This window comes from Rana temporaria, chromosome 3 (genome assembly GCF_905171775.1).
Source record: "Rana temporaria chromosome 3, aRanTem1.1, whole genome shotgun sequence".
NCBI classification, from domain to species: domain Eukaryota; kingdom Metazoa; phylum Chordata; class Amphibia; order Anura; family Ranidae; genus Rana; species Rana temporaria.
The window spans coordinates 423563820-423575738 of NC_053491.1; the positions used below are offsets into that span (position 1 = coordinate 423563820).

The window sequence follows — 11919 nt, forward strand, 5'->3', positions numbered from 1 at the left end:
TAACAGAGGTACTTGATGATTTTTTACATTTCTGCCAAGCACCGCAAAGTACAGTTCTTTACCAGTCAGACCTCTTGATATATTATATTTTGTTAAAAGGAAACCTGACTGAAGGAAATAAATGGGCTGCCACGCTTAAATCTCATCAGACAATGGTACTTGCTGTAATGCTTATACAATGGCTTCATTGCTTTTTTTGAGTTATTGGCCCAGTACAATAAATCCAGGGACAACCGCGAATCTTCTTTTTGAAGAAGAGGTCATCATATTTTTTTTTTAGTACAGATAGAGAAACAAAATGCCATAATGTACATAAAAATAACTTGTTTGCTTGAAAAGTCAGCTTACAGAATAACTGAATAGTGACTACATCTGATGGGCTACAGTTGCTATTCTGCCAAGAATTTCCACCCAGCTCTTTTGATTTTCAGGTCAAAGTTTGTCAAGCTAGGTGGTGCAAACAAAGTTACCCAATGCTCGAATTTTGGTTGTTTCAGCAGGTATCAGCCCAAAAACTGTGTGTGGCCGTCAATACACGTTAACAGGTTGGGGATTCTGGACATTGTCCCAGGTGCCTGTAGAAAAGGTGGTGGAGCTTTGCCACCAAATATGCAAAGTGCATTTCTGGTTAAGGTTGAGTTGCATCTATTCAAGGTATGGATAGATTAGCAGTTGGTGTCAGTTTCCTACTGACATTTCAGTGAAATTTTGGCAAGTGATATTGAATTTAGCTAACACCTAATTAGAGGCAGTACATTTGTCTACAGTTCTTCAATGTGTGTACAAATATAAGCCATATTAATTCTGCCTTCTGTATTACAGGCTGCACAATAACTGCTGAAATCCAGGGTGTGATCGATGCTTGTGTAAAACTGAGTGGGATGCCTGATCTAACCCTCTCCTTCATGGTATGTCAGTAGTACTTAATAGCTGTCTGATAGAAAATGCCATTCGCCAATTTCTCATCTCAATACTAAATCCAAGGCAGTCGCATCCTTCACAGTGGAGAAAAGCAATGCTGCCGACAATGTGTTAAATAAAAAAAGAGCAGTAATACACTCCCAAACACTTGGCAAGAATGAACAGTCAGTTTAAATTGGTTTCTATATATCCCTCATCCCTACTGTTGCCAGCAACTGGGGATGCTGTTGCTGTGGTAAAACAGGCCAGTCCTTACAGTTCTGTGCAGCAAAGGGGAAGTAAAACGTCTACAATTGGCAATTCGACTCCACCCACTCCTGAACAAGAAGCGGTACCTCATGGAATCATTGTACGTGTTTTGTGAAACACTCTTTTCTTTCTCTTAAACTAGGGTGACCAGACATTCCTGGTTTCCAGGGACAGTCCCCAGATTGAGGACACTGTCCCTGAAAAAGTCTGTCCCTGGTTTTGTCCCCGGACTGGATTTGAACAGGGGCTGGGGCAATTTCAAAGACCGTGCAGAATAAAAAAATAAAAAAAACAGAATTGCACACCCACGCTCCGCCACTCCTACTAGCTTAGGGGTATGTTTTTTTTTCATTATCTGTGCCCCTTTCTGATGATCATGTGCTGGTCGGAGGGGAGAGAATATTTCTTCAGTTTCGGGTGTATGCCCATTCAGCTCCACTCGCATGTTCTTGTGCCTTGACTCAAGTCCCGGCCAGCCGCCTGCCTGTTTATCTCCTTGCCTTCCCTGGCAGAGTGATCTTCCTCCGCTCCCCACCCAGTGGTAGCCGGGGGCCAGAGAGTAAGACTTGACAGGCTGTGAGGCGGGCGGTAGTGGGCAGAGAGTCGCTGATTGTCGCCATTACTAGTAAAAAAAAATGTCTCCGGATTTAATTTTAAAAATCACCTTATCCTAAACTCTACTTGGTGCCATCCAAATGAAAAAGAGCATATAGTAAATACCGTATATCAAATCAGCAACCATAAAGCCCTAACAGAATAAATAGATTATCCAACAAGACCTCTTGTTGGTGTCTTTGGTGTTATCACTTTGAACAATAAAAGGCATTTGAAATTCCTGGATGTGCAGCCATTTCTTTTCTCACATCCAACAAGCAGACTTGGGTAGTCCCCGGAGGTCAGACAGATGAAAGGACAAACTTTCTTTACCTCTTTTAAAACTGTTTGAAAATGCATCCGGCAAAGAAATCGGAAGTTGCACAGTAAAAGACCCACCAACAGCACATGTGAGGAGCTCTCTGAAGTTGCACAGTTCACGGCTCTGGAAGCCAACCAACCCCCACCACATGTGAGGCGCTCTGTAAAGTTGCTCAGTCCAAAGTTTAGGAAACAAACCTACCCGTAGCACATGTGAGGAGCTCTGTGAAATTGCCCAGTCCAGAATTTGGGAAACCAATCCATCCACAGAAAATGTGAGGAGCTCTGTGAAGTTGCACAGTCCAGGGTTCTGGAAGCCAACCAACCCACAACACATGTGAGGAGCTCTGTAAAGTTGAGCACATGTGAGGAGCTCTGTGAAATTGCCCAGTCCAGAATTTGGGAAACCAATACATCCACAGAACATGTGAGGCGCTCTGTAAAGTTGCTCAGTCCAAAGTTTAGGAAACAAACCTACCCGTAGCACATGTAAGGAGCTTTGGGAAGTTGCACAGTCCAGGAAGATGACCAACCCACAGCACATGTGAGGAGCTCTGTGAAATTGCCCAGTCCAGAATTTTGGAAACCAATCCATCCACAGAACATGTGAGGAGCTCTGTGACGTTGCACAGTCCAGGGTTCTGGAAGCCAACCAACCCACATCACCTGTGAGGAGCTCTGTAAAGTTGCTCAGTCCAGAATTTAGGAAAAAACATACCCATAGCACATGTGAGGAGCTCTGTGAAGTTGTACAGTGCAGAGTTTAGGAAGCAGACCCATCCACAGCACATGCGATTAGCGCTAAGAAATTGCTCAGTCCAGAATTTTAGAAACTGACTCTCCCACAGCACATGTGAGGAGCTCTGTGAAGTCTGGGTGCAGTGGATTGCATAGAACTCCGATTAGGGTACATTGAGTAGATATTCTTTAAGCATGGGGTGTATGCTGGATAGCATTCACAATTCACCTGATTTCATATATCGGGTATTACCCTTTAGTACTAATCTCAATTTACTTCTCTCTTTTAGTACTAATGCCATTTAACATTTTCCTGTATATGCAAATGTTTTTAAATAGAACAATGCTTTACAGATGAACAATACATTGTTACCAGTGACAGCAAGTGCCTTACAATATTACAGGAAAATTAACTGATGTTATAAATTATGTAATGATATGCTTTTCTTGTTAACCAGAATCCTCGTCTCCTGGATGATGTCAGTTTCCACCCCTGTGTACGCTTTAAGAGATGGGAATCTGAGCGAATTCTGTCTTTCATCCCCCCAGATGGCAACTTCCGCCTGCTGTCCTACCACGTCAGTGCTCAGAAGTAAGAAAGGGAACATTGGAATCCGACTGGGGTGTAGGGGGACCACTATACGAAAGACTGCAGCACATTTCCTAAAACAAATCAGTGGACATCATAAATATTTATTTTATTTTATTCTTTCTATATTTTTTATAAAATACAAGCAGAATAAATGACACAAATTGCAACCTATAGTATATGTACATTCCAGAGTGTCATAACATGAAAGAGTGTCTCCTTAATTCTGCAATTTTTTGAGGTTTTTATAGCCTTTCTGCAACTTTTTTTTTTTTTTTACTTAACAGGGGAAGGATAGGGAGGAAAGAGAACGGTATATGGGGATAAAAAAGGTGATATGGGGGAAAGGAAAGGCAGGGGAGGAAGGAAATAAAGGAGAGGAAAGCAAGGTGGCTGCCATTCAACTTCATATCACATATGCCGGGTACACACGAGAGGATCTATCCGCGGAAACGGATTTTGATCTCCTGGTTGTACTAACCAGGAGATCAAAATCCCAGCGGAATTCCGTCCGCGGTGACGTGTCGCGCCGTCGCCGCGATGATGACGCTGTCATATAAGGATATCCACGCATGCGTCAAATCATTACGACGCATGCGAGGGATGGGTTCGGACGGATCGATCCGGTGAGTCTGTACAGACCACCGGATCGATCCGCTGAAACCGATCCGCGGATCAATTTCAGCGGATCGATCCTCTCGTGTGTACGGGGCCATATAGTTACATAGTTAGTCAGGTTGAAAAAAGACACAAGTCCATAAAGTTCAACCATAAGAAATAAAATAAAAATAGTACAATCACATATACCCAATTCTATACCCACAGTTGATCCAGAGGAAGGCAAAAAAAAAAAAAACAGCAAAGCATGATCCAATTTGCTACAGCAGGGGAAACAATTCCTTCCTGATCCCCTGAGATTCCCTGGATCAACTTTACCTACAAATCTTAGTACCCAGTTATATTATGTACATTTAGGAAAGTATCCATGCCTTTCTTAACCACTTACCCCCCGGACCATATTGCTGCCCAAAGACCAGAGTACTTTTTGCGATTCGGGACTGCGTCGCTTTAACATTTGCGCGGTCGTGCGACGTGGCTCCCAAACAAAAATTGGCGTCCTTTTTTCCCACAAATAGAGCTTTCTTTTGGTGGTATTTGATCACCTCTGCGGTTTTTAGTTTTTGCGCTATAAACAAAAATAGAGCGACAATTTTGAAAAAAATGAATATTTTTTACATTTTGCTATAATAAATATCCCCCAAAAATATATAAAAAAACATTTTTTTTCCTCAGTTTAGGCCGATACGTTTTCTTCTACATATTTTTCGGAAAAAAAAATCGCAATAAGCGTTTATTGATTGGTTTGCGCAAAAGTTATAGCGTTTACAAAATAGGGGGTATTTTTATGTCATTTTTATTATATTTTTTTTACTAGTAATGGCGGCGATCATCGATTTTTTTTTTTCGGTACTGCGACATTATGGCGGACACTTCTGAAACATTTTTGGGACCATTGGCATTTTTATAGCGATCAGTGCTATAAAAATGCATTGGATTACTATAAAAATGCCACTGGCAGTGAAGGGGTTAACACTAGGGGGCGGGGAAGGGGTTAAGTATGCCTGGGTGTGTTCTTACTGTGGGGGGGGGGTGGCCTCACTAGGGGAAACACTGATCCTCGCTTCATACATTGTATGAACCGAAGATCAGCATTTCCCCTGCTAACAGGACCGGGAGCTGTGTGTTTACACACACAGCTCCCGGTCCCCGCTCTGTACCGAGCGATCGCGTGTGCCCGGCGGCGATCGCGCCCGCCGGCAACACGCACGGGAGTCGGGGGCGAGCGGGTGGCGGCTGGGAGAGAGGACGTCATACTACGTGCTCTCGCCCAGCCGAGCCAACTTGTCGACGTATAACGACGGTGGGCGGTCGGCAAGTGGTTAAAGCACTTTACTGAGCTGGCCAGAACCACCTCTGCAGGGAGTCTATTCCACATTTTCACAGCTCTTACTGTGAAAAAACCTTTCCGTATTTGGAGGTGAAATCTCTTTTCCTCTAGACGTAAAGAGTGCCCCCTTGTCCTCAGTGTTGACCATAAAGTGAATAACTCAACACCAAGTTCACTATATGGACCCCTTATATATTTGTACATGTGGATCATATCCCCCCTTAATCTCCTCTTCTCAAGAGGGAATAGATTCAGTTGCTTTAATCTTTCCTCATAGCTGAGCTCCTCCATTCCTCTTATCAGTTTGGTTGCCCTTTTCTGCACTTTCTCCAGTTCCCTGATATCCTTCTTGAGAACTGGGGCCCAAAACTGAACTGCATATTCCAGATGAGGTCTTACTAATGATTTGTACAGGGACAAAATGATATCTCTCTCTGGAGTCCATACCTCTCTTAATACAAGAAAGGACTTTGCTCGCTTTGGAAACCGCAGCTTGGCTTTGCATGCCATTATTGAGCTTATGATCTACCAAGACCCCCAGATCCTTCACTACAGATCCCCCCAGTTGTACTCCCCCTAGCATGTATGACGCATGCATATTCTTAGCCCACAAGTGCATATCTTTACATTTATCAACTTCACCAATGGAGAAAGGAGCCACTGACTACAACATTGGTTATTTTCCATAGGATTTAGTCATTGGCAAGAATGGATCTGCATTCCTGGGAGTAGGTATAGTCAATCCAGAATTTGGAAACTTCTACTCAAGATGCTTCAGAAAGGCCATTAGATTCCATTTGTCAGATGTTGTTAATTTTTTGAAAACCATGAGATAGGGAGACGGGAGAGAGAGAGGAAAATTTTGACAGCAGAAGGGACTGTTGAGTTCATTCACTTGAATGGGCTGCCTTAACACAATGAATGTTAAAGCGGGAGTTCACCCGAAAAACAATTTTTAACATTAGATTGAGGCTCATTTTGTGAAGCAGAATCGGGTGTTTTTTTTTTTAAATCGAAGCAGTACTTACCGTTTTAGAGAGAGATCTTCTCCGCCGCTTCCGGGTATGGTCTTCGAGACTGGGCGTTCCTATTTGATTGACAGGCTTCCGACGGTCGCATACATCGCGTCACGAGTAGCCGAAAGAAGCCGAACGTCGGTGCGGCTCTATACGGCGCCTGCGCACTGATGTTCGGCTACTTTCGGAAAATCGTGACGCGCTGTAGGCGACCGTCAGAAGCCTGTCAATCAAATAGGAATGCCCAGTCCCGCAGCCCATACCCGGAAGCGGCGGAGAAGATCTATCTCTAAAACGGTAAGTACTGCTTCGATTTAAAAAAAAACACCCGATTCTGCTTCACAAAATGAGCCTCAATCTAATGTTAAAAATTTAGTTTTTGGGTGAACCTCCACTTTAAGGAGTTGAAAAAACAAAACAAACACAAGTAATTCTAATGCACTAGGTTGCCAAGTTGTGAGTGGGCCCTTGCTGGAAATGCAGTAATATTTTTGTCCAGTAGATGGCATTATAGGTCACCTTATTGATTTGTATTGTGGAGTACACTGTGTAGAGGTCGCTAAGTATATTTTTCACTTTGCCATGATGCATTAGCTATTCAGTGTGAATGAATGAACACCAGAGATGTTGCAGCTGTATTCAGATTGGTAGCTCATTAGTTCTATCTTACAGCTTGGTGGCCATTCCAGTCTATGTAAAGCATGCAATCAGTTTTCGGGAAGGCACCAGTTCTGGGCGATTTGAAGTGACGCTGGGACCTAAGCAGAGCATGGGCAAAACCGTGGAAGGGGTGACTCTTACTGGACAGATGCCAAAGGGGGTCCTGAATATGACACTCACCTCATCTCAGGGGACGTATGTCTTCGATCCAGTGACCAAGGTGTGTTTCCAGTGCAATATGAATACTACTGCAAAATGCAGCAGCATACACTAAAACTCCTCACACTTGTTGTTGTTATCCCTTTCCACAGTTGTTGTCATGGGAGGTGGGGAAAATTAATCCTCAAAAACTACCAAGTTTAAAGGGAACCATGATTCTCCAAGCTGGATGCTCAAAGCCGGATGAAAATCCAACGCTGAACCTTAATCTCAAGATCCAGCAGCTGGCAATCTCAGGTATGCTATGTACGATATTAAATCTAGAGATAGCTGGCTTTATTTGTAGCAACGATCACAGAGGTGAAACTCCAAAGGTTGATTTTTACAAATTTGTAAAACCACTCTCCCATTTAATCTGCATGTACATTTGTTCTGTGGGAATGGGGAAACAAAAAAAAAAAAAAAACATTGTGAGCACTATGCTGTTCAAAAGTAAATTGTTTATTCAAAATAGAAAATACTGCATTTGGCCACTAGATGGTGCTAAAGCATCATAATAATTTCCTATAATGCTTGGCTCCATCTAGTCGCCAAATTTTGGTATTTTTCCATTTCAAACCAATGATTTACATTCAAACAGCAAAGGAAATGGTCTATTTTATATTTATCTTTCCCCCCATTTGTGCAGAACAAATATATGCATGCACTTTCACTGGGTAAATGGCTATATGAACTCTTCATAAATCAATCCCTTTGTGTCAGGACCTATAATAAGTCTTTACAAAGAATCCTAACTGCCAAAGCGCAGTCAAAATGAAAAACACAAAAATCAGCACAATGGACATAACTTCCAGTTAGTAGGATATGTCCCTTGTGCTAATGCCTCTTCTGTTTAGTGCAACCCTCCCCCATTAATGTCTCCCATCCCTGCCACCACAATCTTCCAGTGCAGGGAGGTTAATAGAACTGTGAGAGCTGTCACAGGCTCTCCCTTTTTACCCTGCTGCTCTATTCATAGAACCTGTACTGCAGGATAGGGATAATCTATTAATGGAGAGAGTGGGCCTTGCAATCATCCACCTTTCTTTCATTCATAATTGTCCCATGATCTCTTGCGACATGTACTGATAGTCTAGTACTTGCTTGTTTGAATAAAAGCGTATAGGTGTGCATAGGCAGAGATGGATCAGTCAGATGCACAGACAAGATCCACTCCCTAGATGCAGTTCTGACGTAAGAACATCAGCTCTACTAAACCTGAACTACAGATGAGCTGCAACAAAATGGGATGTAAAACTGGAAGTCAACCACTCACTTTTATGCCCCCTGGGCAAATGTCTGAATAAGCCCTTTCTTTTAAAGATGGGAGGCACATATTTCTGCTACTGTAGCCATGGTATCCTAAAGTAGGCTCAAGCCTACTGCACAGTAATGCCGCGTACAGACGATCGGAAATTCCGACAACAAAACCATGGATTTTTTTCCGACGGATGTTGGCTCAAACTTACACACGGTCACAGAAATGTTGTCGGAAATTCCGAACGCCAAAAACACGGTCACGTACGACGGCACTATTAAAGGGAAGTTCAATACCAGTTGTGTTAGTAGAAGTTAGGTCAGAGACGATTCACGCTTTTCAGCCTCGTGCTTTTCAGTCCGTTACAGTGTGACAAATGTGCTACCTCCATTACGAACGCTAGTTTTACCAGACCGAGCGCTTCTGTCTCATACTTGATTCAGAGCATGCATGAAATTTTGTGCGTTGGAATTGTCCACACACGTTCGGAATTTACGAGAACGGATTTTGTTGTCGGGAAAATTTGAGAACCAGCTCTCAAATTTTTGTTGTCGGAAATTCCGACAGCAAATGTCCAATAGAGCCTACATGGACAGAATTTCTGACCAAAAGCTCCCATTAAACATTTTGTTGTTGGAAATTCCGACCGTGTGTACGCGGCATTAGTATGTACAGAGTATCACTTCCACAGCCCTCCAAAGGTACCATCCCACCTGACCATATATATATCCCGGGGTCCACTTTCCCACCTGCAAATCTGAAGCCAGTGGGTACAACAGAGGGGAGATCAGCACATGGACGTTTACTGGTCTCCTTCTCAAAGGGAGACCAGTGAACGTCCATTTGCAGATCTCCCCTCTGGTAAATGAACACAGAGGTGGTGAGTATTATGCTGCTGTGGCGGGGGAAGAAGCTAATCTTTGCCACACATGTTGCATATCTCCATGAATGTTGGCGAGAGAGAGAGAGAAATTTCTAGGGCTATCGTCACTGTTCCATTAAACTGAGCCTATAAGGGCCCTTAAAGCAACACCTATGGACCATTTTGGACAATATAAATGACATCTTGCAGAAAATGTTAAAAAAAAAAAAATCAATGAGGGTAGCAATAACGATACTAAATATAATCCTAATGACCTTGCCATATACCAGTGGTAGGTGACCTGTGATTTTCTTTCTGCTAACAGGGCATGTTGGGACTTGTAGTTCCATCCAGGTTAATGCCAAGCTGTTATGTTATCTGATTTTCATGCTGTGTTTTAACCCCCTGCAGGTCTGAAAGTGAACAGGCTGGACATGTACGGTGAAAAGTACAAACCCTTCAAAGGAATCAAATACATGACCAAGGCGGGAAAGTTCCAAGTCAGAACATAAGGGGGTGCTGCTATCCAAGAAATATCCCCTAATACCTGTGAAGTGTGCAGCCATCTCTGGTGCTCCTGCTGCTTTGCTCCCATGTAAATAAGCAGAGTATGCGGAGGATGTGACCTGCTGTGTGTGTGTTTTCTATATAACAAGTACTGTAGAGGCAATGTCATGTTAAATGGCAGGCGTGTCTTGTATGGAGACAATGTGTGTATGGGATATATTGTGTAAGTATAGAGTCTTTAGGAACCAGACACTATCAGGTTTTATGTAAAACATAATGTAAACTCTTGTTAATTAGCACTTAGAAAATGAGGAAATCCTGAAACTTGGCCTGTATAAAGTGTAGCCTGCTTCCCCTGCTGGAAAGTCTGTATACTGCACGTGTTTGTGGCCCACTGTTCTCCAGTGTATGACTACTGAAAGTTAAAGAAAACTGTCAAATGCATGCTGGGTAATACTGGAGAAAAGAAAATAACATACTCTGTTTATTGTATGCTATGACTACTGAAGCGGCATATTGATGGTTTGATCTAATCTGCAGCAACCAGAAATTCTGGTAACTTTATACCTAATTTGCTTCTATAAGTAGTTTTAAAGAGTTGGTTCACTTTATAATAATATTTGTAATGCGGGCAAAGGGCCCCAGTAGGTTAGAAATACTAGTGCACGAGAGAAAGTCAGCTTCGTGAAAAAACATTCCAAAGAGAGAAAACAATGCTTCTACCCATATAACATACTGATAATTGAGCTTACGGGTGCTTGAGCCACAGTCGTTGAGCTGAGTAGATAATCCAAAAAGACGATCTGCACGCCAGCTGTTGCTCTTACTACTACAGTACACAGATAAGATCAGTTGATGCGTTTCAGCCTACAAGGCCTTAGTCATAATAGTTATGACTAAGGCCTTGTAGGCTGAAACGTATCAACAGATCCTATCTGCATTTCTGTACTGTGGTTTTTGAATAAATATGAAGATTTTTTTTTTAAGCGCTACAACTGGTGTGCGGATCGGTTTTCTGGATTATCTCCTGGGGAAAAATACATACCTGAAGGCCAAAAGTGATTTCCTTAAAGCTTAGCCTAAAAAAAAAATAGCACTCTCATCCACATCCTGCGAATAAGCTAGAAAGTATGGGCCTGATCCACAAAAACCGGCCGTAACTTAACTTTTGCCATTTAAGTTACACCGCCGCAAAATCTCTACCTAAGTGCCTGATCCACAAAGCACTTACCTAGAAATTTTGAGCGGTGTAACTTAAATCCGTCCGGCACAAGGCGTGCCTAATCTAATGGGGCGAGTCCCATTTAAATTAGGCGCGCTCCCGCGCCGGACGTACTGCGCATGCTCCCGACGTTATTTTCCCGACGTGCTTTGCACGGATTTACGTTGCGCCGGGTTTTGAGAATCGCGACGGGCGTAAAAAAAAAAAAAAAAGAGTTGCGGCGGGAAAAAAATAAATAAAAAAAAATTACAGCGATGCGGGATAGAAGGATCTAATTTTAAACAGTTTACACTTTGTAAAAGCAGCCCTAATTTTGCGACGGCAAACTAATACTTACGGAGAAAAAACGAAGCGTAAAAGCTTTGTGGATCTCCGTAAGTGCTAATTTGCATACCTGACGCTGGATTTCGACGAGAAATGCCCCCAGCGGCGGCTGCGGTACTGCATCCTAAGATCCGACAGTGTAAGTCCCTAAAGCCCCATACACACCATCAGATTTTCTGCAGATTTTTGTCTTCAGATTTACCAAAACCATATAATATGAGGTCAAACCTTAAGAGTTTCAATTTGTATGCAATCAGGCAGGCCCTTGTACTACATGGTTTTGGTAAATCTGAAGACAAAAATCTGCAGATAATCTGATGGTGTGTATGGGGCTTTACACATGTCGGATCTTCTGCCTATCTTTTGGAAACTGATTCTGTGGATCAGTTCCATAGATAGAAACAGGGATACGACGGCGTATCAGTAGATACGCCGGCGTATCCCTTTTGTGGATCAGGCCCTATGTTTTTTGGAGTGTGCCCCTAGGATAACAGAAGCAAACCTTGCTCTGC

General features: G+C 42.8%; 1 protein-coding gene across 1 annotated transcript in view; it reads left to right on the forward strand.

Annotated features, from left to right (window-relative positions):
- AP3M2 (adaptor related protein complex 3 subunit mu 2) overlaps window positions 1–10952 on the forward strand; it is a 33030-nt gene extending 22078 nt beyond the window's left edge. Inside the window, exons 5-9 of the mRNA XM_040346205.1 lie at window positions 823–908; window positions 3282–3415; window positions 7049–7256; window positions 7348–7492; window positions 9766–10952. Of these exons, the coding sequence (XP_040202139.1) occupies window positions 823–908; window positions 3282–3415; window positions 7049–7256; window positions 7348–7492; window positions 9766–9866 (674 nt within the window). The 3' untranslated portion in view covers window positions 9867–10952. The remainder of the gene's footprint in view (window positions 1–822; window positions 909–3281; window positions 3416–7048; window positions 7257–7347; window positions 7493–9765) is intronic.
- The last annotated feature ends 967 nt before the right edge of the window (window positions 10953–11919 follow it).